General features: G+C 33.8%; 1 protein-coding gene across 1 annotated transcript in view; it reads right to left on the bottom strand.

Moving 5' to 3' along the window:
• Window positions 1–25,253, bottom strand: part of LOC133323016 (disintegrin and metalloproteinase domain-containing protein unc-71) — a 172,237-nt gene that overhangs the window by 118,645 nt on the left and 28,339 nt on the right. The window contains exon 2 of the mRNA XM_061531973.1: window positions 19,371–19,421. Coding sequence (XP_061387957.1) covers window positions 19,371–19,421 — 51 coding nt within the window. The remainder of the gene's footprint in view (window positions 1–19,370; window positions 19,422–25,253) is intronic.

Genomic DNA, 25,253 nt, shown 5'->3' on the forward strand with positions numbered 1-25,253 from the left:
TAAGCTTACAAATGTAATTTTATCTTAACTAGTGTGTATATAAGCATACTCATCTCAATATACAACTCTTGAGAAACATTTGTGTACAACAATAGTTTATCAAGCATAGTTGAAAACTGTTTGTGAATTCAAATTTTAACAACATTTTTTTAATATTACTAAAAAAAGCTTAAGAACAACTATTATTATAAGCTTGTTCTCAAGTGGTATTGAGATTTGATTACTGAATGGTATGTTGGGTAATCAGTATCATAATAATCATACGCTATAGTGTACAATTGAAATACATGAGGCAGGACATCAGATAATGTACAAATGAAACACCTTTATATAGAATTACCCATGTAGCAGGTTATTTGTAAAAGTTATGAACAAATTAAACAAGGCTAATGTGGCCTATAAAACTTGTTCCTTTATAATTTATTTTTTATTTTAAGAAATTATTATTAGTATTGGACCTATATACATATATACCTTCTGATATTGTCTACAATTAACGATACCCTGGAAAATATAAAATTCACGACTTGACCTTTTCCACGTGCTGTTATATTAATGTACATTGTCTCAGTTATTATACGACATTTTTAAGTGCATATTACATATATACAAACAGACACACTTGTGTCGTTTATCAGTATTAGTTAAAAACGCTTTCCGTAGTCTATATTTAAATCAAAAACTAACCTTTCTATTGCCATTGAAGCGTATTCCATTTGAAAGGGACATTTAATCTTTTTAGTATTATTTTCAAAGACAAGAATCTACTAAAAGGATATTGGATGAATACTGAAGTACATTTAACATTTAATATTGAGTTACTTAATGAAAACAACATTTCATTTCGTTTTGCACAGTCACACACGTTGACATCTGTACATCAACTATTTTATAAAAGATAAAACTATAAAAGTCAGCTCGTACCGTTCTCTATCTCTCTCCTCCTCCTTTGATTGTGCTCCTATACGCACTTTGGCTATATAACTCAGTTTCCGTTCTACAGTTGATGACTTTTGTAACTACCTCAATTTATTGCATAAACACAAAAGGATTCTGTGTTTGTGATAACAACAACGACAACAGCAAAAACAACTGACGGCCATTCGGTATTAAATAAAAGTGAATTTTCTACAATTGCTGCCACAACTTCGAAAGCAACAAACAAATGAATGTCTTTGCTGTTTGGTCGTAAAGTTTGCAGGCAGTTAAATGTATGAGTGTGTGGGTGTGTATAAGTGTAGTACACAGCAGATACTTATTTCCACATTTTGCAGTTTATTTAGATTTTTTATCAAGATTTTGGAACTGAAATGAGTTTGGTTATATTGTTGCCATTTGCGAATAATAAAAAAAGTCACGAAATAACTATCAGAAATATTGAAATATAAATTGGAATGAAATGGGACTCGATGTTTTGAAATTACAAAATATCAGAAAGTAAAAAGTCTTGTAAAGAAATAATTAGTTTAAACTGAATAAAGGACAATTTTTTAAATGCCTAATAGCAAACAGTCAGCCATTATGTGGAAAGTGTAAAACAAATTAATTTTTTTCTTAACATTGGACCATATTTGGAAAATGATTTAATTTCCAAATGTTGGCAACCCTGTGTGGCTGCAATAAAACTAAACGTGCAACTAGTTTTGCATGATGATGAAAATGCTAACTTTGATGGTGATGATGGTGCTGATGACTTTGCCGCCATCTAACGTTCGTTCCATTTCTCAAAGGGACACAATGTAACAAAAACAGAAAAACGAAAAATCCGTTGTCTCATGGCGTTAATGTCAGTTGTAAATGTTATTCCACATAGACTACAAAGCTTTGAATTCGAAATACTCTAAAGTGTTACAAATTCATTGGATTTTCAACAACAGCTAAAATTTTGTTGTGGGCACTTGCAGCAAACGACACCAACAATAACAACCAAACAGATGCTCTACAAAAATGTAACACCAAACAAAGTACAAAATAAATAAATGTCAATTCTCGGAACATAATGTCTGGATGTATTTAAGTTGTAGATATTGTTGTTGTTGTTGCTGATGTTGCTGCTGTTTTCGAAACCTTATTATCAACGAAATTGAAAACATTGGGCGTTGCCAACAACTGATTAATGTCGACGGTAAACAACGAGCATCGTCGGTGTGGAACATCAAAGGCATCAACCACAACATCACCTCCATCCAACCAGCCACCCAATCAACCACTGTTAGCCATACTCAGCAGCAAACTGGAACACATGGAATGGAAATAATAGACATCAGAATATAAATTAATGCTAATAATAGCAGCAGCTACCGCTGTGACAAAAACTATATAGCCAGCCAGCGACATATCAAAAGGAAACAATGCCAGCAAAGTGACATGACAAACTCCCTGTCTCATACTCAAACACGACGACTATAGCCAGCTAATGGTCGCACTGGGACACGTTGTCATAGTATGGCTGCTGTGGTGTTGGGTTTCTCTGTTAGAGTTGGTGGATGAGGTGGTTGGTCTCCAGCATCACAGCCCAAAGATCCGTGTGATGCTTTACTTGTTTTGTTTTGTTTTTCTTTGTTTTGTTTTTTACTTTGATTGTGGTTAGTTTACAAGTGTTTGTAATAATATTTACTGCTATGACTAGTGATGCTTTGGCGGAAGTTTATTCCATGGAAATCAAAGAAGTAGACAATAAAATACAGGTTTGTGTAAACGTTAAAGTATAACATTCTAATGTAGATACCATTTGAAGAAAAAAAAACAATATATATCTATATATATGTATATTAGGGTGTAAGTTAAATAATTCAGTCAATGTTAAAATATATGGGAGTTCTAATTAGCGGCACAATTCTTACTAAGTTGCATTCGCACTATTCGATATTTTTTACAAAACAATGCATAGGGGTGGGGGCCCATTTGAACACTTTTTGCTTTCAAGCCTTCTAAATTTTTTAATTTTATAATTTTTGACGAAGTCATTGACATTTTTGAATGGTGTTTATGTTCAAATATATATGGATTTTATTCATACATATCAGAAATGCATTTATGTATTAAAAAATATATACAAAAATGATCGAAAATTAAAAAAAAAACAGGAAAAAATTGCACACCTGCACACTTACAACCAAAAAATTAAAAGTTTACAATGGCACTAAAAAAGCTGGCCAAAGTGGTTTACGCAGATAAAAAACAAGATTGGCATATACAAAAAATTGGTTGCGGGTGGGAAGATTTTAAACCGAGATTTTAAGAGCAATGTTCAAAGGTTCTCCGCTCTCCCATATATTTCAACTGATTTCTAATAACATAACAATCGCGTAAATCAAGAATGATTAAAAGCTATCCTTGCTATTTTTTTTTTTTTGAAACAACTAAGACATATTCGAAGTAAATACCCTTTACTCAGATCGTGGTATATATTCTATGAAACGGACAGTTTTTCCAAATGTATGTATTAGACAAAGATATATATATATACATGTGTATATAAGATATATATAAAAGACTAGGGTTTATTCAACAATCTTCTTGCCAGAAACACAGGCACAAAATTTAGCTCAAATAAATCTTTGTATCAGAAAAAACACCAGACTCAAAGAGAACGATGAAACATCATAAAATAAAAAATAAATTGATAACAATTCAGTTGTGTGTTTTCTATGAATTTCAAATAGATTCATTATTTACGCAACACAGCCAACACCATTGGCAACCGGAGAAATAATAACCAAGGCAGCGGCACAAAAGCAACTTTGATCAATTCATTGCACTTAACCTCGACTCCGTTTTGCTTTGCTGCCACAGTAGCAAATTGGGAATTGTTTTATTGGAATATGAAAAACAGAAATAAAAAAAAACATTTGGTGTGGCATAGTATTGTACATGGCTACACTCACACAAACGGAGCTTAGGAAAATAAAATGTGCCATCAATTTGTTGATGTTGTACAAGAAATTTTTCACATCACTGCATTCATTTTGGCATTAATAAAATTTATATTTCGATGATGGAAAATATTTGTATTTGAAATATGGGATATACACCAAAAAACAATGTTTATTGAACCAATTGCCTACAAAAAGGGAAGTCTATTTTATAGGCTAAATGATAGATGAATGTTTGCCTAAGAGGACCTACTTCATAACAATTTGTTATTAATTCCATTAATCTTATGTGATCTTTAACATAAACATTATCCGATGGCAAATTATCAATATATTAAAAGACGGCATAAAAATTGTACCTAATAACAATCTTTGAAATTATTTTGTAAACCACAGACCAATAAAATATTTATATATATAACTCAGAAAATTCATATTAAAAATCCATCACAGCAACTCTTCTGATCTCTGATAATTTTAGTCTCACTAAATATGGTTATTAACAAATTTCTTACTTTGTTCTTAAAATATTCGTACTTCAAGTAACATTCATTGCTTTGCATATTATCAACTTGTAACAAGTTGCTACTTTGAGATATTTTTCAAGAATATTCACAACAAATTTATATACCTTTTTTGGGGAGTCTTTAACTATCTACGGACTTACTACTCCGAATACATTGTCCTTAATGCAATTGTACACATGTTGTCTTAAGTGAAGCAGACAGAAAGAGAAGGGAAAATGGAAAAGCGTCTTCTATAATTAAATTTCTGTAATGACTTCAATAATTTTCTTTTGTAAATTACCGGAATTTTTCATTTTCATGGGAGGGGTGGGTTGATTGTGCAAGTCTGTAATTTTTTTTAATAGATTTTATGTTTCTCTTAAAAGGCAATGGTCATTATCATTACAATTCAAGCGGCAGAAGCAGAAGAAGACGAAGCATCTCTACAACCACCATCGGCTGATGACGTTGTTGTGGTTGTAGTAACTGAAATAACGGTAGCTACATCGACAGCAACAACACCGATCTTACTGATGTCGATGACAACAACACTACAATGGAGAAGGATATGTGGTAAAGTATACAAAGTACTTCAAAAATACTATTGCACACAAACACATATTTACTCACACACGCACACACACATATTTGTATGTAACGATAGAATGGAAGGCAATGAAGCCTTAACAAGTGCTAGCAATAATTACAATGGCACTGCTTCCATGTGTGAGACGAGTGCGTGTGTGTGTGTATTTTTCTACATATTGAAATCATGGCTAGGTGGTTAAGGCAAATGAAAAAACACACACACTCACACACACATTGAGGATGTGGAGTATGGGGAATAGGTCATTGTGTGCATGAGTGAGTGCCATATATGCTGTGAGCAAGTATGCGTGGATTTGTGTGTGTGTATGTTCGCAAATGACCATGACTTATATGATGTGTTTTTTCCATAGCTGTCGAGTTGTTGGGCCTTGCCATACACTCTAAGAACGAACGCCACAATAAGTAACAGGAGGGGCATAGGGCATGCAGGGTAATGCCGGAGAAAGTATATGATGCCACAGCTCATTTTGATAGCTTTAATAACAGCAAAATGATTTTTGTAAAGCCCTCAAGATATATTTATATGTATGCATTTTTTAAGAACATCGTACGGAGGAAAAGTGAAATGCACACAGAATGTACATACACACAGTCCCACACACACACACATGTGTACGTACATATATACGATGTGATGTTTGTCCATGTGGTTTAACTGAAACATTTATTTCGAGGTATTTTCAGCGTTACTGTGGTTCGAAACTATAATAATGGCTTTAATAATATTTAAGTAGTAATAATAACAATGTGAAGGATTTAGTAATACTCAGTGAGTGGTTGTGTGTGTGGTGTGGTGTGGTGATATCTTCAGTCCTATTATACTATATGTTGGAATCACTGAGAACACACTTAGGAACAATATAGGGAAAAGGGGATGCTATATATAACTGTGACATTTGACATAAACTTAATGTTGATTTTAAACTTTGTAGCGTTTTAGCACATGGATCTGAAGAATTCGGAACATTTTGAAAATCTAATAATTAAGTAAGCAATTTGGAAATAATTGGTGTTTATATTTTAATTATAACTATGAAAAATGATTTCTAGAAGAGATGGTAGCTAAGATAAGAACAAGCTCTGCCACTATCCGAGCTTCAAAAATTCCCTCCCCTTGAGATGACTTATTTAAGTTAAACAGATAAAAATTTGTGTAAGTCGGCAGTTGTCATACGCTCCACATTGCAAATAATCAACCTCGCATAAAACGTAATACCAAAGTATATTCATTTGACTAGGACCATTAGGGTTACGTCAAAACATGGATCTATACTACATATTTTTCTGCGAATGAGTTGTTACTCATTAAACCTTCATAATAGCGAGACTAATATATGGTCGGGCTCATAGGAACAATGTAATTGCAACATTTCAAAGCTCGGTAAACATGCAGGTGGACATGGCTACATTCCGGATTAATATACAAACAAAACAGCAATCGACCGCGTGAAAATGATTGCATTTGAAGAAAATGATTGCCTGGTCATGATGCAACTATACAGATCAATTCGAAGGGTTACACCAAAATGTGTTCGCCTTTTATCGTTTCAAAGTTTTTGTAAAAAACTGAAAACCTTGTTATTTGAATACGTTTTTTACCGTATTTGGAAAATTTATTTCATATACATAGTTCTGAGATTATACCTTTCATTTCGTTACAAATAGTTTACATTCTATTTGCAAGTCGTCTGCAAAGAGTAAAACCATAAAACTTTTGAACGAAAGTGTTAAAATTACTTGTTAATGAAACATTATTTTTTGTATTGAGTAGGATTTGAATTTCCTGAAAATTTGCTTTATAAATTTTCTGGAATATTTTTTCATTCGTTGTGTTTGCATTGTTCAATAAAGACGTTTATAACATTTTTCTTTTATAAAACTGTGTGTGTGTTCTTTCTCGGGAAATCCTCAACAAAGGTTATGGGCTCAGAGATCGAAGAATAGAAGAAAAATAGTTGTGCCGCGAATAAATTGAAAAAAAAAAACAATTGTGTGCTGCTGAAAATAAAGAATTTCAAAAATGTCATCAATATTCCAAATTGAAAAATTGGAGGAGACAAATTACGACGGCTGGAAGATTCACATGCGTTCCGTGTTAATTCATGCTGATTTGTGGGATTATGTTAGCGGAGCTTTGCCGATACCTTCCGATGATGCTGGTCGTACAATATGGGAAACCAAAGATCAAAAAGCTTTATCGTCAATTCTTCTAAGTATGAAGAGATCCCAGCTTAATATTATAAAGCACTGCACAACTTCCAGAAGTGCTTGGCAGACGCTGGAAAAGAAATTTCAACCTAAAGGTCCTGCTCGCAAAATATATTTGTTCCGTAAGCTACTAGCAACGAAGATGACCCAAAGTCAATCAATGTCAGAACATCAGACCAATTTCAACGAGGTAGTTGAAAAGCTTTCCGAGGTTGAGGTAAATATAACGCAAGATCTGTTGTCCATTATATTGTTAGATAGCTTATCAGAAGACTACGAGAACTTTGTCATCGCAATGGAATCAAGAGACGCTCTACCAACATTGGAAGTCCTGAAAAATAAACTTATGGAAGAATTTGAAAGACGAACAAGTAAATCATCAGTGGAAGAGAATCATCATCAGGCCTTCGTGTCAAAATCAAAGGATAAAAAATTCTGTAAGAAGACCGATATCAAGTGCTATAAATGCGGTAAGAAGGGGCATATGGCACGAGATTGTAAATCGAGAAGAACTGCAGCAAATGCAATGTTAAATGGAATAACCAGTGGCGATTTAGAGAAATCCACATGGATTTATGACAGTGGATCAACGAGTCACATGTGTTGTGACAGAAACATGTTCCACCAATTTCGAAAACACAAGGAGAAAATTGAACTGGCAGGCGATTTTTTCATATTCTCCGAAGGAATTGGGCAAGTACATCTGAAATATAAAAATAGAAATGTACGATTGTGTGATGTACTTTATGTGCCAAAACTAAAGTATAATTTTATATCAATATCGAAACTGGCTGACGAAAAACTATTCGTAACATTCGATAATGGCAATGTCTGGGTCCGAGATGGGGACGAGGAGATTTTGAGCGGGAAAAAATGTTCGCAGCTATACATATACAAACCCAATGTCCAACTACATCACATGAACTCGGCGCAATCAAATGACGAAATTTCACTTTGGCACAATCGACTAGGTCACCTAAATGTAAAGGCTATTGGAGAAATGATAAAACAAAACATTGTTCATGGTTTGAATATAAAAACCCCACCACCAAAATTAGACTGTGATGTTTGTTACAAATCGAAAATCCACGTTGAATCATTTCCAAAGAAAGCAACTCAGTTTACCAAAGATGTCTTAGAATTGGTACATACCGACATATGTAGACCTATGCGCATTGATTCTTGTGGTGGATCACGATATTTCGCTCTGTTCATTGATGACTATTCAAGGATGATTTTTGTGTATTTCTTGAAGAACAAAGGGGATATATATAACGCATTTGTAAAATTTATCGCTATGGCTGAACGGCAAACGGGAAAAAAATTGAAAGTCCTGCGAAGTGACAATGGCCGGGAATATTTAAGTACCAAATATTCCACATGTCTGGACAAACTCGGAATCCAGAGGCAACTAACAGTTGAATATACGCCGCAGCAAAATGGAGTGGCTGAAAGAGCCAACAGAACCATCGTCGAAATGGCTCGTAGCATGTTAATTGGATCTGGTTTGCATGAATCATTATGGGGAGAAGCCGTAGGTACTGCAGTATACGTTAGAAATCGTTGTCCTACAACAGCAGTAGAAGGTGTTACACCGATTGAACGGTGGAGTGGCAGAAAACCAACTGTCGCTCACTTGAAAGTTTTTGGATGCAAGGCAATCAAGTTGGACAAACGACCTGGCAAGTCAAAGTTCCAGGCCCGAGGTATAGAATGTGTCTTAACAGGTTATTGCAACGAATCGAAAGCTTATCGATTATATGACACAAAAAGAAATATTTTATACAAAAGCCGAGATGTTAAGTTTATAGAAACGGTGTCGAACGACCCTATAAACAAATATGATATATTTGGTGAAAGAATATGTCAAGAAGACAAAATCCAAAATGTTGAAGAATTCGATGCTTCCATACTTGCTGAAAATACAAGGCATGTTTATTCGGAGGAAACAAATCGGGCATCGGCAGAGCTTATCAGGGAACCAAGCCAAATAGTTGAAGAAGGTGTAACCCTGATTGAGGAGTCCCCTCAATATAATGATTTAAACTACAAGGTATTGCGATCTGGGAAGCGAATTATGAACAATCTCATAATAAATGATAAAACAGAAGTTCCAAAAACTGTGGAGAGGCTTTAGCAAGAAATGATCGGGATATGTGGAATCAATCGAAGAAACTCGAATATCAGTCCTTAGTCGATAAAGGAACATGGCAACTGGTGGATAAGCCAGATGGTGTGCCCATTATAAAATGCAAGTGGGTGTTCACAAAGAAACAAGACAAGGATGGCAATTTAGAGCGCTACAAATCAAGACTAGTCGCGAAAGGCTGTAGTCAGAAGTACGGGGTAAACTACACAGAAATATTTTCACCAGTGACCCGATATTCCACTGTACGTACCATATTAGCTTTGTCAGCAGAATTAAAATTATATGCGCATCAAATAGACGTCACTACCGCGTATCTCAATGGGGAAATCGATGCTGACATTTATATGGCCCAACCACAGATGTTTGAGAATACCGAAACCCCGGATAAGGTATGTAAGCTACAAAAAGCAATTTATGGACTCAAACAGTCCGGTAGAAAGTGGAATGAAAAACTGGACGAAATTTTGAAACAAATTGGATTTAAACAATGTGTGATTGATCCATGTGTGTATACCATGAACACGGGAAGGGATATTATTATTCTCGTTGTGTACGTGGATGATATTATATTGGTTAGTTCCAATGAAAGCTACATAAAACAGGTGAAATCTAAGATTGGATCGTACTTAGACATTCACGATAAAGGACCCGTGGACTACTTTCTGGGGATGGAGATTAAGAGAAATACGCCCACGGGACCTATACAGCTTTCACAGAAGAATATGATTTTAGAGTTGTTAAAAGAAAATGGAATGGAAAACACAAGAAAAGTTTCAACTCCATTAGATCCGGGTCAAAAGTTTAGGAAGTGTACGGATGGGTGTGAAAATTGCACAAAAGTGGATATGAAAAAGTATCAGTCTCTGATTGGTTCTTTAATGTACATTGGACTATGCACAAGACCGGATATCCTACATGCAGTAACTAAATTATCACAATTTAACAATGATCCGCATGCTGAGCACATGAATGGAGCTCACCATATTCTCAGATATCTAAATGCAACTATAAACCAATGTTTGGAATACAAATGTACTGGAAAGCCATTATATGGATTTGCAGATGCCGACTGGGCAGGTGGCTCAGATGACAGAAAATCTTTTACAGGATTTGTATTTATATTGGCTGGAGCTGCAGTAATGTATGAATCTAAAAAACAACAAACGGTTGCGTTAAGTAGAACCGAAGCCGAATATATGGCGTTATCTGCAGCGACGAAAGAAATCATTTATATTCGAAACTTGTTGCATGAAATTGGTTTTGGAAGACTTGTGAGAAATGCCACTACCTTATATGGTGACAACATTGGATCTCAACAACTTGTTAAAAACCCAGTATACCATTCCAGGAGCAAGCATATTGACATTCGAGTACATCATGTAAGGAATGTTTTCAAGGACGGAAAGCTAGATTTGAAGTATGTGCCCTCAAGCGAAAATCCTGCTGATATTTTGACAAAGTCCTTAGCCAAACTGAAAAACAAGAAATTGTCTGAAAAGATGGGCTTAAAGTGAAATACGTTTTCATTAAGGGGTGGTGTTGAAATTACTTGTTAATGAAACATTATTTTTTGTATTGAGTAGGATTTGAATTTCCTGAAAATTTGCTTTATAAATTTTCTGGAATATTTTTTCATTCGTTGTGTTTGCATTGTTCAATAAAGACGTTTATAACATTTTTCTTTTATAAAACTGTGTGTGTGTTCTTTCTCGGGAAATCCTCAACAGAAAGTATAGAGAGCAACAAATAAATGACGTGTTACGAAATGTCGCTCATGGGCAATGACAAAAGCAAATGTCTGTGCATAGGAGTACAGAAATGTATTTTGTCAAATTTTGTATAGAACAAAATTATTAATTAATTTGTTGCGGACAAAAATGTAATAAGCAGAAGGATCTGCATTAAATTCTACAGCTTTAAAATTCCGCATGTGATCCAGATTTTAAAGAGTTACCATTAATATATTAAATTGTAAAGTTTTGTCAAATAAACTTTGCGGTAAAGTAATCATAAAAAAGTATAAACAGAAGCCACACATTACACAATCGTAATGTTTACAGACATTCGGAAAACAGACGGACAGACAAACAATTGTCCAATGTCTAGGAATTGTGTGTTCTGGGGTTTGGTTTTTTTGCTGTTGTTCTATTTTTGGTCCGGATGATTTCTATTTTGTTCGTTTTTGTTGCAGTTGTCATTCACATGGTGAGTTGTCTATTCTCTGGATGGCAGTAACATTACAAAAGCCAACCAGGCACTAACAATCACAAAAAAAAACAACCAACAATAACACGCACACAAACACACCTACCAACCACCAGCACAACAAAACTAAAACGGAAATAACAACAATAACCTGTACAACGACAACGACAATTCCAATACCAACACCAACATTGGTAATAACTACAATAATGAACATACAATGGAATTGTCAATTGGAAAAGTTACAATGGATAAACAGCAGCGGTAATGGCAGTGGCAACAGCTGCATTGCACTGAAGCAAGAAGCCACCACGATCATCATCCGCAGCATTACAGCCACAGTCACATTGCGGAGTGTAAATGAATATTGTATTGAAAATGCGTTGGTATAAGTGTTGTCTCACTATCTGTGTGTGTGTGTGTGTGTATGTATGTGCATCTCTAGTTACATTATTATTTGTAAACGTGGCTAAATGTACAGGTGATTGCTTGTTCTTTAGCGACGTGATTTTTTTCAACTTCAATGAAAACTGCTGTCACTCGTTGTGGTTGTCTGTTTTATAATACTTGGTCCGCAACAATGTCGGTTGGTTGGTTTGCTGTTCTGGTATGTTTTGTTCTCGCCAAAAAACATGTGTCCATGATTCTAACGTTGTGCTGCTGGTTTTACAAAGTTAATTTCACTGGAATGTCCGTGCCACATTCTCCGATCATTTGCCATTAAAAAGGTATTTGTATGCTTTGCAAATTGTCCCTCATAAATAATAAAGTTGAAATTGGTGTTATAAAAATAAATATTAGATTTGTAAAAAGGGAAACAAAAAACGAATAATAAATGAAATAAAATGTGAATAAACAAAACAAATGATTTAAAGATGAATACAATTAAATAAGGCGCAATGTCGATGTGAGAATTATTTGTAATATAAAGCGCTATATAAACTGAGACCACATAATAATAAACATAATAATAACAATGATTTGACTGAAAAGCATACAACGTGTTACGTAAATATAATTTGTCTATATATATACACTTCGATTTGAAGGAAAACATCGATCTCCTAACGGTAAAATTTAAATATGTTTTGATCGAGAAGAACTTTCGAAACGCATGAAAACGTGAATCAAATATATAGTACTAATTCAATTTTTCTGAATTTTTCATTATATGGTGTTTTACTTTTTTGTTATTTTTTATTTTAATATGGCAAAATCGATTATTTACTTCTTTTTTTGTTGTTGTTTCTAAGTCAACAAAAACTATATGAACTTATTGAACCTAGCACATAATTTTCTCAGTTCATAATTGATATTTGATTTGATTGTTCTAGTAAATTTAAAAACTAATAATAATTTTCCATTAAAAACACAAACAGTTTTAATTGAAAATAAAAAGAAAAACCAACACAAATATAATAGTTGCTCTTGAATATTTGTTTATGGTTCATTGAAGTGTCAAAACAATTCGATATATAACATTTAACAAATAAATTGTTGATAATACAAATCAACTTGAAAACGCACAATTGACACAATGTTCTTTTGAAAAACAAACATACACACCCACACATACACGAACACGTATTAAACTTTCTAGAGATATACTATACCCACACAAAAAGCAAACAGCACAGTTGAAATTATTTAACCTAAGAGCTTTTTTTTATATATCTTGTTGTGGAAAACATTTGAATTGAGTATTTGTGTATATAAATAGAAAAAAACTTCTCCCCACTGCCATAGATGATTTAAAAAAAAGAAAACGACAAATGCTAAGCATAGAAATGGCAAAAACAGACATTTGAACACCAAAACGTGTTATAAATTTCGCTGATTTTAAACATCTACGTTGGCTGCTTTACGTTGCTTTGAGACCATAGCTTTGTAGCAAAAAGGGGAATCCTAAATTATGTTTATCATTTAACATTCACCAACACACCACAACAACCCACCCAATTGTAACTGAGGAGAATCGTACTAAAATATTGTGTACTGACGATCAAATAGCTTCCAACCTTTGGAAACGAAACCAAACGAAAGAAAGACGACTGATATAAAATGCCAATACCAAGAAAATCCTTCTTCATTGTTGGCCACCCAGGCGTATGTGCGATAAGAATGTTTCTTCTTTTTTATTTTCTTTAAGAAAAATTTGGCATTTGGCAAAAAATATATGGCGTACCATCCTCTTCAACGGAGAAGAAGAAAAACTCAAACGTAATTTTCGTATAATAACTGTTATTTGTCTTTTCCGTTTTCTCTTCTGGCCGTTTCTGGCTGACACCTAAATTGAGATGTGTTTTGTTGTTTTTTCTCTGTTTTTTCATTTTTGTTACTTTAAAAAAATATTTTACTATTTCATAGCTCAGAGGGCAAATGATTTATATATTATTTTAAGAGAAAAATTTTAATTTTGGTGAAAAACTTTTAAATGCAAAATGTTTTTTATAAACTAATTTAACATAGTAAAAATATGAGAAAGTCAATATTCTTAATTATAAAGAAGTAAAGATTAAAAATACAGAAGGATCTATTACTTGCTACAATTTTTTTTTTTTGCCCCAAACATTCTACAAAAGTATCGACCATAAGATTTTAGATAAGATCACCAAAGACGAGAATTGATATCCACATGATTTCATTGTTTTTTTTTCAAAATTTACTAGATCCGGGATTTCGTTTTTAATTTGACTATCTTCCTGTCATGAATTTTTGGTCAAATTAATAGCAAGTTCTAAACCCAGTGTGAAAAATCAAAATTTCAAAGCAAAATTTTTAGATCTTATTGAGGGGTAGAACATTCCTGACGAGTGAAAATCTATGTCCTGAGTAGTTCACGTGATAAACAGTACCTATTATTTGATAATCCACCCTAAGTCGAAAAATTTAAAACCAGGATTAAAAAAAAACCCTTCCAGCATCATAAACTTTCAGTCCGGTTTGGTTCGATATTTTGGAATGAAAAAAAAATAAAAAATGTAAAAAAATAATAAAATTTCTCATTTTCTCATAAAATTCCAATAACGTTTTGTTCCCATTTTCCCGCAATTTCGAAATTCTTATTTTTCGAAGCTGCTAATAGCAGAATGCCTCCACAAAGTATTTACTAATTTCTGCAATGCCTTCTTAGTGTCTGTCTGTCTGCAACTACCTCAACTAATCCATCTGCAATGAGCTTTTGTTCTTTGCAAATCGTTTTGTATTGTACATTTCAATTTTATAGAATTACAACACTTGGTTATATTGTCTAATTCCCAACATGCAACATGTATGTTTGTAATTAATGGTAATGGCTCTCTTTTGTGCTTCATCATCGAACATAACCCCCACAGTCATTCAACGACGGAGCCACTCTGCCCGTCTGACTAGCTAGCTGACTGACGACTATTGGTGTGCTGGGCTAACGTTAATCACCCATTTTGGCAATTCTTTTAGTCTGAACTTCGGACAATGCGATGTTGCTGTTGGTTTGTGCAACAGCAGCTGGTGTTGTTGATTGCCTTGTTGTACAACAAAAACAACAGCTGTAACCACATTTGCCATAAACACCAAGAATAAATAATTGCAGTGTAGCAACGTAAGGGCAGCACCTTGTTGCATGTCTTCTGGGCCAGTGGCCTACCACATAGTGAAGAAACTGCAATAACAGCACAAAAAGGGTTCCTAGACAGATTTATTTGTGGTTCTCTGGCATTTATTAAAGACATTGGTGTTCTCATTATTTTAGATGTGTTCCTTTTTTCTATTTTTTTCGGATTGGGGTTTCCCACCAAACACTGTTGGAAGTTTTTTGAAAATGTAAAAATATATCAATTTTGAAGTATGTAATACAGATGACTGGAATTAAAAAATATATTTTATTTTTTCTTTCACATAAAAGGGACGTTATTAGCAACACACGTTTTACAGAAACTGAGTTTTCTGTGTATAATTTGTGTACATTAAAGCTGTGTTCCCAAACCTGCAATATAGTACTATATTGTACTAGTTTTGCAATTTTTGCTAGAAAGGCGTTCCCTTACGCCGAAAAGTAGGACAATTTGAAATTAAATTTAAGAGAGTTAAAACCAAAATGGCGTTCTCTTCTCCTATTTTCTGCAAGACCAATTTGGCCAAGCACGAAATAGTAAATGTAGTAAATTATGAATTTGACATTTGATTGCCAGAGATATACAGTCCGAAATAAAGCACATGCAAGTTAGCGCTTCAACAAAAGGGACACACGCACAGACGCACACACATTTGCTTAAAAAAAAAAAAAACAAATAAGAAATTAAAAAATTGACAAACAGATTGTTTATTCTCTTTTGGAGGATAGCGAAGATGAATGGCTGGCAGAAGATTCAGATGAAGATACTATAGAAAGAAGACCTGGGTTGAGAACGTGCATCATCATGTTCTATTGGTTAATCGTACTAACCAATGTGTGTACAGTGGCCCAAAATATCTTGGGCTTATGTCAAGTTTAGGGGATCCTCTTGGATCGCTTTGACATTTTTACAGTAAGTAGCCCTCGGTGAACTGATTACAGTGATATATATTTTAGAAATGCATACTTCCCGAGATATGGGCCTTGAAAGTTCGGAGAGTATGTTGTTTTAATCAGCCGTTTGACTATTTCCAGCAAGGTAATATGAGTATCATTTAAAGGTTATGATTTGTGCTTTAAAACTAGACGAAGAATATATCATCATAATGTATATACAATTTAAAAAAAGAATTTGGATTGCGTAGCCATGTATGCGCTTGTCCATATGTGAAAAGGTTGTTTTAAACAAAATATGCTCCGAAATTTCAAGGCCAATGTCTCGGGAAGTATGTATTTCCCCACATGAAATGTATATCACTGTAGTCAGCACAAGGAGGGCTACTTACGGTAATCATTTCAAAATGATCCAAGTGGAGCACCTAAAGATTAACATTATGGGAGCGTCCAGCCATGTAAGGCTTTCCGGACTTGGAGTCGTCGGAAACTCCACTTCCAAATATTCGATAATGATTTCATCTAAATTATACAAATAAAAAATAAACAATAAATATTAATATTATCAAAATCACACAATGGAGGCCTTTTAACTTTTTGTTTATTTGTGTGCATTAGGTTTCTGTAGTTTTTTTTTTTTTTTTTTGTCCTTAATTGATGAAATTTTTGATTTTGACGTTTCTTCGTGTTTTAACTATTTTTCGTTCCTTTACTTTTTGTGCAAATTTTGTATGTGAGAGTAATTTTTGATAGTTTGCTCTTTTACTAGCTTCACTATCAAAAAGTACGGGAACGAACCTTAATTGTCCTTGAATTTATAGTTGGCTTTCGAAAATGTACAATAAATTGGAAATGGCAACTCTATTATTACTCTACAAAATGTTGAATACAATACAAAGATATAATTTGCCGCCAACAATGTGTCGAAAGATCTCTGTGACACCTGCAAAAAGATTTGGTCGATATTATCCTTGACCATTGACTTTCTAAAGTCGCTTTCTATGCATTGGTCAAATCTCCTTGTAAATCCTAGTCTTGTATCAATGTGTTGTGGGTCAGCCTGGGTTAATTTATTACAAAAGTGAGTCCATCTTGTCGCTCGGTTGGTCAGTCGTCCGGCTTGCCTTTGTCTAACACGTGTATATCTGTGAAAATCTTCTATTGTGTAAATTGTAAAATGATTGGTTATTAAATGAGAACATCTGGACATTTATCAAATTGTATGGTTTGTGGTGTGTCTGTGTGTGTGTGTGTGATGAGTATGTGCGTGAATGTGGGTGTTTATGGAGCATTAAAAGTGATTTTATGTTTTCAATTCAATTACAGGAAATTCCAATGAAATATTTTGTGGCTTTTCAAAGACACTGACCAATGGCTTTGATTTCTCATGCATTGCTGGCAACGGACAACAGGTAAAAGGCTTTAATAATACATCTGCCATACAAATATAATTAAGAGTAAATAAAAGAGTTTATTAAAAATTTATAATGGGCATTTTACTATTTCATATTTAAAATTAAGACATTGTAGAAATTAATGAATTTGCACTGATGATGAAAATAATGAATTTATTAAATCGAATTGAGTTTTTGAAAATTACAGAGAAATTTAATTTAAATGAATATTTCAAAAATATTGTTGTACATATTAAATTAAATGTATATAAACCGTATGATGCGAATGTAGAGAAATAAATTGAATGTAACAAGTTGTGCATTTTATGTTTTTTTCTCAATACCATAATCATTGGATATTATATCCTTTTAATTTAATATAAATTGCAATATATTCATATTGTATGTAATTATATTTAACCCTTCTTTGAAAAATGATGGAAATATCCATCATACCAATGAATGCCTAACAAAATATTAAAAAAATGCTAACTTTTAATCTGTCGAGCCTCCATAAGTCATTTAATGTGCATTGCATAAATAAACACTTAGGTGTAAAAAATAAAATACGTAACTAACGGTTAATCGAGTTTAAGTTCCATAGTTGGATGTCTCAGAGCTCACATCGATTAACACATTAAAACAACAAGTTGAGAAAAGCGATGATGAAGTGTATGCTGTTTTTAAAATTCCTTTATAATATGAATTCAATTTTATAATGTAGAATGCATAACGACATTAATCTTCATTGACCAGGAAAGATTTTAAAATATAAACCGTTATCACTCTGACAAGATTTCTGAACTTAAATGTTATATTTTTAAAAAAGTGGCGCCTTAGTTAGCTTGTTTAGTTGAATTTACGAAAAAAAAGCGATTACGATTTGTTTAAAATTTATTTTGTTGTGATGAAAAATATAATGAAAAAAATTAAGAAAGTATTTTAGTACATTTTTCTGTTATTGTGAAATCAATTTCTGAACTTAAATAAAAAATATCAAATGGTAGAATTTTACATCACCATGTTGTTTTTTGTTCAATTTATAGAGTAAATGTGTAATATTTTTTTAGTTATTTTTTCCATTAATTTGAGAATGAAATCTATCACCTTGAGTTTTTTTATTAAAAAAGAAAATGCCATCCAATAAAGTGTTAATATTTTTTGAATAAAAGTTTAAAATATTTCAAATTGCAGTTTTAAAGCATAGAAATAATTCATTTCTTCCGTGATAATAACCTGCCGTACACTCATTCCAGGATATAAAGTTTTTCTTGTACAAAAAATGAAAATTATAGGGCTACTAGCAACAAACTTATCCCGTCATACCTCAAAAGCTTGACATATGACAAATTTGCTCTCATATTTTCATAATTTATTGTTTATTCCATTTGGAGAAATATTTTGCCAACATTTGAATTTATATTGTTCCTCTTTCTTTTTTTTAATTTGGTATTAGTACTTTTAATACTATTTGCGGTTTCTTTAATTATCGTTTAAATTAAATCTTTCCCATCCACATTTACGTCTTATTGCACACAATCCCTAATAATGATTTAATCGATTATTCATGAATGAGCTGCTAAGTAGGCATTCTCAGCAACATTAAGTTATACCATTTATGATCCTACCTATAGAAGTATGCTAATTATACACATGTATACGTATGTGTATGTCATCTTCTTAGTCCAATCTTTTTTGCCGATATAATTACAACGATTAGTCACAAACGTTTGCCACGTTCATTCCTAGCTGTTTACAGCTTACTTTGCTAAAGGATAAATTCACAACCGTCATTATTATAGTTTATACGTATGTATGGCACACATACACGCTCACATACAGTACAGTAGCCATATTTATAAATGACCAAGTTGTCGTTATTGTCGTAATCTGAATCATAACATAACGTAAACGTACGTAATTCGTAATTGTACTTACCAACAGGACTTTCTTCATTCCAAAATGAATCGTCCAGCGTGTAGTCGGCTTCTGCAAATAGAGAAAAGAAGTGGAAAACGAAACGAATGAGTACACCATTTAATGGGGACACATACAAGTGTTGGCACAAATAAAAAGAAAATGTGTGAAAATAAAACTATAAACAAAATTACTTGTATGCCATTTTCAACAACAATGGCTAGTCCCTGCTAGACCAGCGATTGGAGACCGACCAGTTCTACATTTAATATGTATTTCTCTATTATTACAACGTATTATTGTTGTTGTTGTTGCTGCTGTTGTTGGTTAGGAAAAACAACGAAACATAAACGGATTAAAATAAACGTTTTTTTAAAGGATTTCACATTTGGAAATTGTAGTCCGTGTTGTTGTCGTGAGAAAATCATTAAAAATGCATTTGCTCGTTAACGGGAAGCTGGTGGTTGTTGTTACCCAACGAACGGGGTAGCCTAAAAGTGCTAAAGCGATTATCACTTCATTTGCCAGCAGCATTCGCCAAACGATGGATAAATGCTGCCGACATCGGCGACATCACAAAATGAGCACAACTAATTAGCTAACCATTCGCATGGTCATTGTTTAATTTGTTCTCCCATTTAAAATGTTGTTGTTGTTGGCGTTGTTTTTTTTATTATTTTGTCGTTACCAAATGTTGGGTTCGGTGGTTTGGAGAAGAACTGCCAGCCACAAATGACAAAATGAATGGCTTAAACTGTTATCAATTACTTGTGTAGCTGGCTTAATTAATGATGTCGATTATTAGTCAATTTTGAAAATAGAAAATGTTCAAATGTAATCTGTTCAGGTGCACCTAATGAAGGTCGTAATTGTTGTCATGTTGCTGGCTAATAAGAAATTGTTAATTAATTAAACTGGATGCGTATACACAGGTGGAATTGGAATGGATTTGCCTTTAGATGTCAAGGTAGATAATTAAGAATATTTAATTGTTGGTATTGAAGATAACAACTCGTTTAGACGTTTCAGATAAGGATGGGGATTTCATACTCTCTATAAAAAATTGACGTAATTATGGCAAACTGAAGGCATAAGAATTTAATTCAAGTCAAAATGATGGTTCATTTTGATTTGCAGTTATTTGTTACAGAGTCGTGAAAGCTGAGAGTGAATTGATAAAACATTTATATAAATCGAAATGCAGTATTTGTAAAAATTCCAATACATTTCCAAAAGAAAACCAGCAAGGAAAGTAGTAAAGTCGGACGGGGCAGACTATATGATACCCTTCACCACTTTGGGTATGTTCTACATATGTATCCTAACAGACGAGGCTGGTTTCTTATATATCTATATCTGTACCGATTTCAGGGAAACTTGCAAGAGGCTAATTTATATTACTTCAGTAAGTTGTGTCAATCGGCCTAGCTATGGATCTTTTTACGAAGCTTAGCAACATCATTCTAGACTTAATTCAGTACCCTATACCAAAATTCGTGCAAATAGAAAGATATATAGGGACTTTGTTGCACCAATTACATTAAATCGGACGAAAATATATCTCAACCGATTTTCACGAAACTTAGCACACGCCATTCTAGCCTTAATTCAGTACGCTATGGCAAATTTCCTGCAAATCGAATGATTTTCAGACACTTTGGTGCACCAATTACCTAAACTCGGATGAAAATATATATGGGAGCTATATATAAATCTGAACCGATTTTCACGAAACTTTACACACAATATTCTAGTCTTAATTTAACACGCTATGCCAAAATTCATGTAAATGAAAAGGTTTCCAGGGACTTTGGTTCACCAATTACCTAAAATCGGGCGAAACTATATATGGGAGCTATATCTAAATCTGAACCGATTTTCACGAAACTTTGCACAGATCATTCAGTACGCAATTTAGTACGCTATGCCCAATTTCGTGCAAATCGAAAGATATATAGGGACTTTGGTACACAATTTACCTTAAATCGGACGAAGATATATATGGGAGCTATATCTAAAGCTGAACCGATTAAAACGAAACTTGGCAGTCATTCTAGACCTTATTCATTACGCTGTGCCAAATTTCGAAATCGAGAGATATTTAGGGACTTTGGTACACAATTTACCTTAAATCGAACGAAACTATATATGGGAGCTATATCTAAATTTGAACCGATTTTCAGAAACTTTGCACACATCATTCTAGAACTTATTCATTGCGCTGTGTCAAATTTCGTGCAAATCTAGAGATATATAGGGACTTTGGTAAACCATTTACCTTAAATCGGACGAAAATATATATGGGAGCTATATCTAAATTTGAACCGATTTTTCCCAATTTCAATGAGCTGTGCCAAATTTCATCCAATTCGAAGCAAAAATGCGACCTGTACTTTATTTACAATTTAACATCAACAGACGGACGGACGGACGGACGGACGGACGGACATACATAAATCGACTTAAAAAGTGATTCTATGCATATTCTCAAAAGGAACCACGTGTCTATCTCGTTTCCTTTACCCTGTACCACAGTGTGGTGAAGGGTATAAATTTTGAATTTCAAATATTGAAAAAACTTAAACAAATATTGACACTCACTTTAAATCGATTGCAATTTTGCAGTTAAAATCGACACAATATCGCAGTAAAAGCAGTACGACAGGTGAAATTGATCACCGACAATTTATTTTTTATTTTTTACAACTATATATAGATTTTATGCACCTATTCAGAAGAAAATATAAAAAACGAATTTGCCTAAATCGGATAAGATTATATATACTCTGATCAAGTATATATCGACGCCTCTGAACCATAGTATGCTAAGTCGACTTAGCATGTTTTAAAGTTCTTTACGTTTTTAGATACTACGGTCCTTAATTTAAATTCACTGACATTTTGGTAATCATCGGCCAATCCAAACCAAAGTTATAAGCAAAAATGTACTTAGCATGTCACGTACGATTAAAGACACTTCCATACTTTGAAAGCTTCTACTGAAAAACTCACTTTTCCGACTTAGCATACTATGGTTAGGAGGCGTCGATATGTTATGGGCCTATTAAATTTCGATAAGTTAAAAAGGGATGAATGGGGAAATACGAAACTAACATGCAATGTTGCATATGCCAGTTAATGGAAATTTCTCTGGATACTTTTTCAGAATAATCATAATATCCATATTTTTGTAATTTTTCACACAAAAATCTGTATACTATTGACACCCTATCTATATTAATCAAGGCTGATCAGCATCAAACCAGAAATACAACAAACAAGAAATATTTACCATATAACTTTATTTCTTATAGATACTTTGAAACACCAGGATGAATATGTCGAACAAAATATTGGAAGATTGATTCATAATTGCGACCTGTATTTCGATGTCAAGGACTTGATCGATGCAACTATACAAGATCGATCTACACACCTAAAAGTGGGTCACGAGGTGATATTTCGAAGTATTACCAATCCTTTTGATCACATAAACAATATATTTGAATATGATGTAAATACAAAAACGCACACCCACCACTAATAACATCTTCTAAAATTTCCGGAAAAACAAATCTAGTCATTCATTGTTTGCCCCATTTTTATTTGGCATTTTTATTTTTATTTCGCAAAAAAGCCACCCAGCCTCTCCAAAGCTTCAGTTCTCAATTCTAAGCAGTGGGTAAATGAGGACAATTTATTATCCTGTTGCCTTGCAGAATTGTGTCTTGGCAAACACAACCGTAACCGCAAACTAACTTTTTTTATACCAAAGTCATACCAAAAAAGGTTAACAACATTTTTGCCCTGTTAAATGTTTGTTTATTTGCCTGAATACCTTTAAAGAATGCCACCACATCCAACCATCCATATATCAAATCAAATTAGTAACCGCACAAAATATTTGATTTAATGGGTGTACACGCCTGAAGAGGCCGCAAGATGAATGGGCAAACCTGAAAAGACATTCTTGAGGAAACTTAAGAAACCGCAATGAATGAACGAACGAACGATGGAATGAATGATACCCACATACATAAAAACAACAACAGCAACAGCAGTCAAAAATCTCAACCACAAATTCATATACATAAATGGTTGCATATATATGTTTGTATGTGTATTACGCTTACCCAGTAGACATTTGCAAGGGTAGGTCATAAATCAGAAAGCAAGCAAATAAATTAACTTTGGCAATCTGTGGCATTTTTACCGAAAAAATATTAAATAATTTCGCAATTTATTTTCGTGAGTACATCTTATATAAACAAATGTTTAAGGAAAATAGTCAGTATTGATAAAAAAACATAATCTACAAACTCGTATTTTGTATTGTCCTAAGCGATTTCATCAGAAGAATATTTATCTTACTCTTATATGCATACAATGCACTCAAAACATTCTTTCTAGTACTTAGAAATATTCGTTGATAGTTTTTTGTCTGTACTGATGAGGTGTGATGTGATGCAAATTCGTTTGAGATTTGTGGTTTGACGCTGTGTTTAACCGCATTTAACAACTAATAGACTGAAATGGGTGATGACGCGGTCAACATTTGTATGCAAAAACGCACATTTGCCAACACTGACAGTGTGTGACGGTGCCGGCAAATGCAGCAACACAAACACGACAAAGGCGTCAACTACAGTCTGAATAACCAATGAAGTAAAGTTTTTTTTTTGTTCAGTTTCGCCACAAGAACAGATTCTCCTAAAGAATAACTAGTGCATGACATAGTGTGAAGTGATATGAGATCAGCAAGTCCCCCCAAACGGGGACATTCAGCCATTAATGTAGTAGAGCGTATACGACAAATGCCAACAACACAAAAGGCCAATATACAACCGAACGAATGAACGGTCGGAACGAACGACGGACCGACCAAACAACCAGCGAAACAAGATGTTTTCACACAACCTTCAAAATTCACTGTGAACCCAGGACACACTTGCATTTTGCCAAATCAGCAGTTGTACATGAGTGGTGTTAGCAAATGTTGTACCGAAATCACATGCACTTACACACACACAAATATATATATATGAATGCACACACTTTTACACTGGCTTAACTCGCATACAGTCGAGTAGTCCAATTGCAAAATCGTATACCGTTTAAATTCAATTGCAGATTTCCATTTCTCACCACCGCCCCCATTCCCTTTGCATTACCACATTTCTTTAATTTTTTTTTTGTATATGTAAATGTTACAGCATCGGAACGAGTACGGAGAGGGAGGATAGTGGAGCAACAAAACACAAGGGCATGAATCGAACGAACGAACATATGTGTGCATGTATGTAGTATATCAGTCACAAATCCATTTTACGCTTAAACTGTCTTCGCAAGGATTATACAACCACAATCATTCTCCTACATACTGTGGGCAAACTACTCCTCCCCAGTACCCCACTTCTATGGCAAAGACAAACTATGGGCGCTAACAAGAAGCAAGGACGCATTTCAACACAGACACATGTTGCATATTAAGTGTCTGTGTACGGTTTTCGATAAATTCATGAGAATGTGGGTGTGTGTGTGCGTGTGCGAGAATATCGATACGAGCCTTTTGCTGATCCTAAATGTTGTTATTGCTTACACGACTACTGCTGCTTCTGCTACTGCTGCATTCGAGCGCCCAGAAATATAAGGTACACATTTATTATTTATTAATGTTGATTTCGATTTTGATGGATTTTACAAAACGAATTTGTGGCGTTCAATAAATGCATGGCGAGATGTATGCGCTTGCATACAAGTGCACAACCAAACGTTCGTATGTTCGTATTGTAACATCTACAACACTGAACACATCCTGACAGATACGAATGTTCTGTGCAATGATTATTTTTTGTACATCCGACCATAAATGCATGCATTTGCTTTTATATATGTATGTTGTGA

This window comes from Musca vetustissima, unplaced genomic scaffold, assembly GCF_032173495.1.
Source record: "Musca vetustissima isolate MV318-11 ecotype Yass unplaced genomic scaffold, APGP_CSIRO_Mvet_v1 utg3678, whole genome shotgun sequence".
Lineage (NCBI taxonomy): Eukaryota > Metazoa > Arthropoda > Insecta > Diptera > Muscidae > Musca > Musca vetustissima.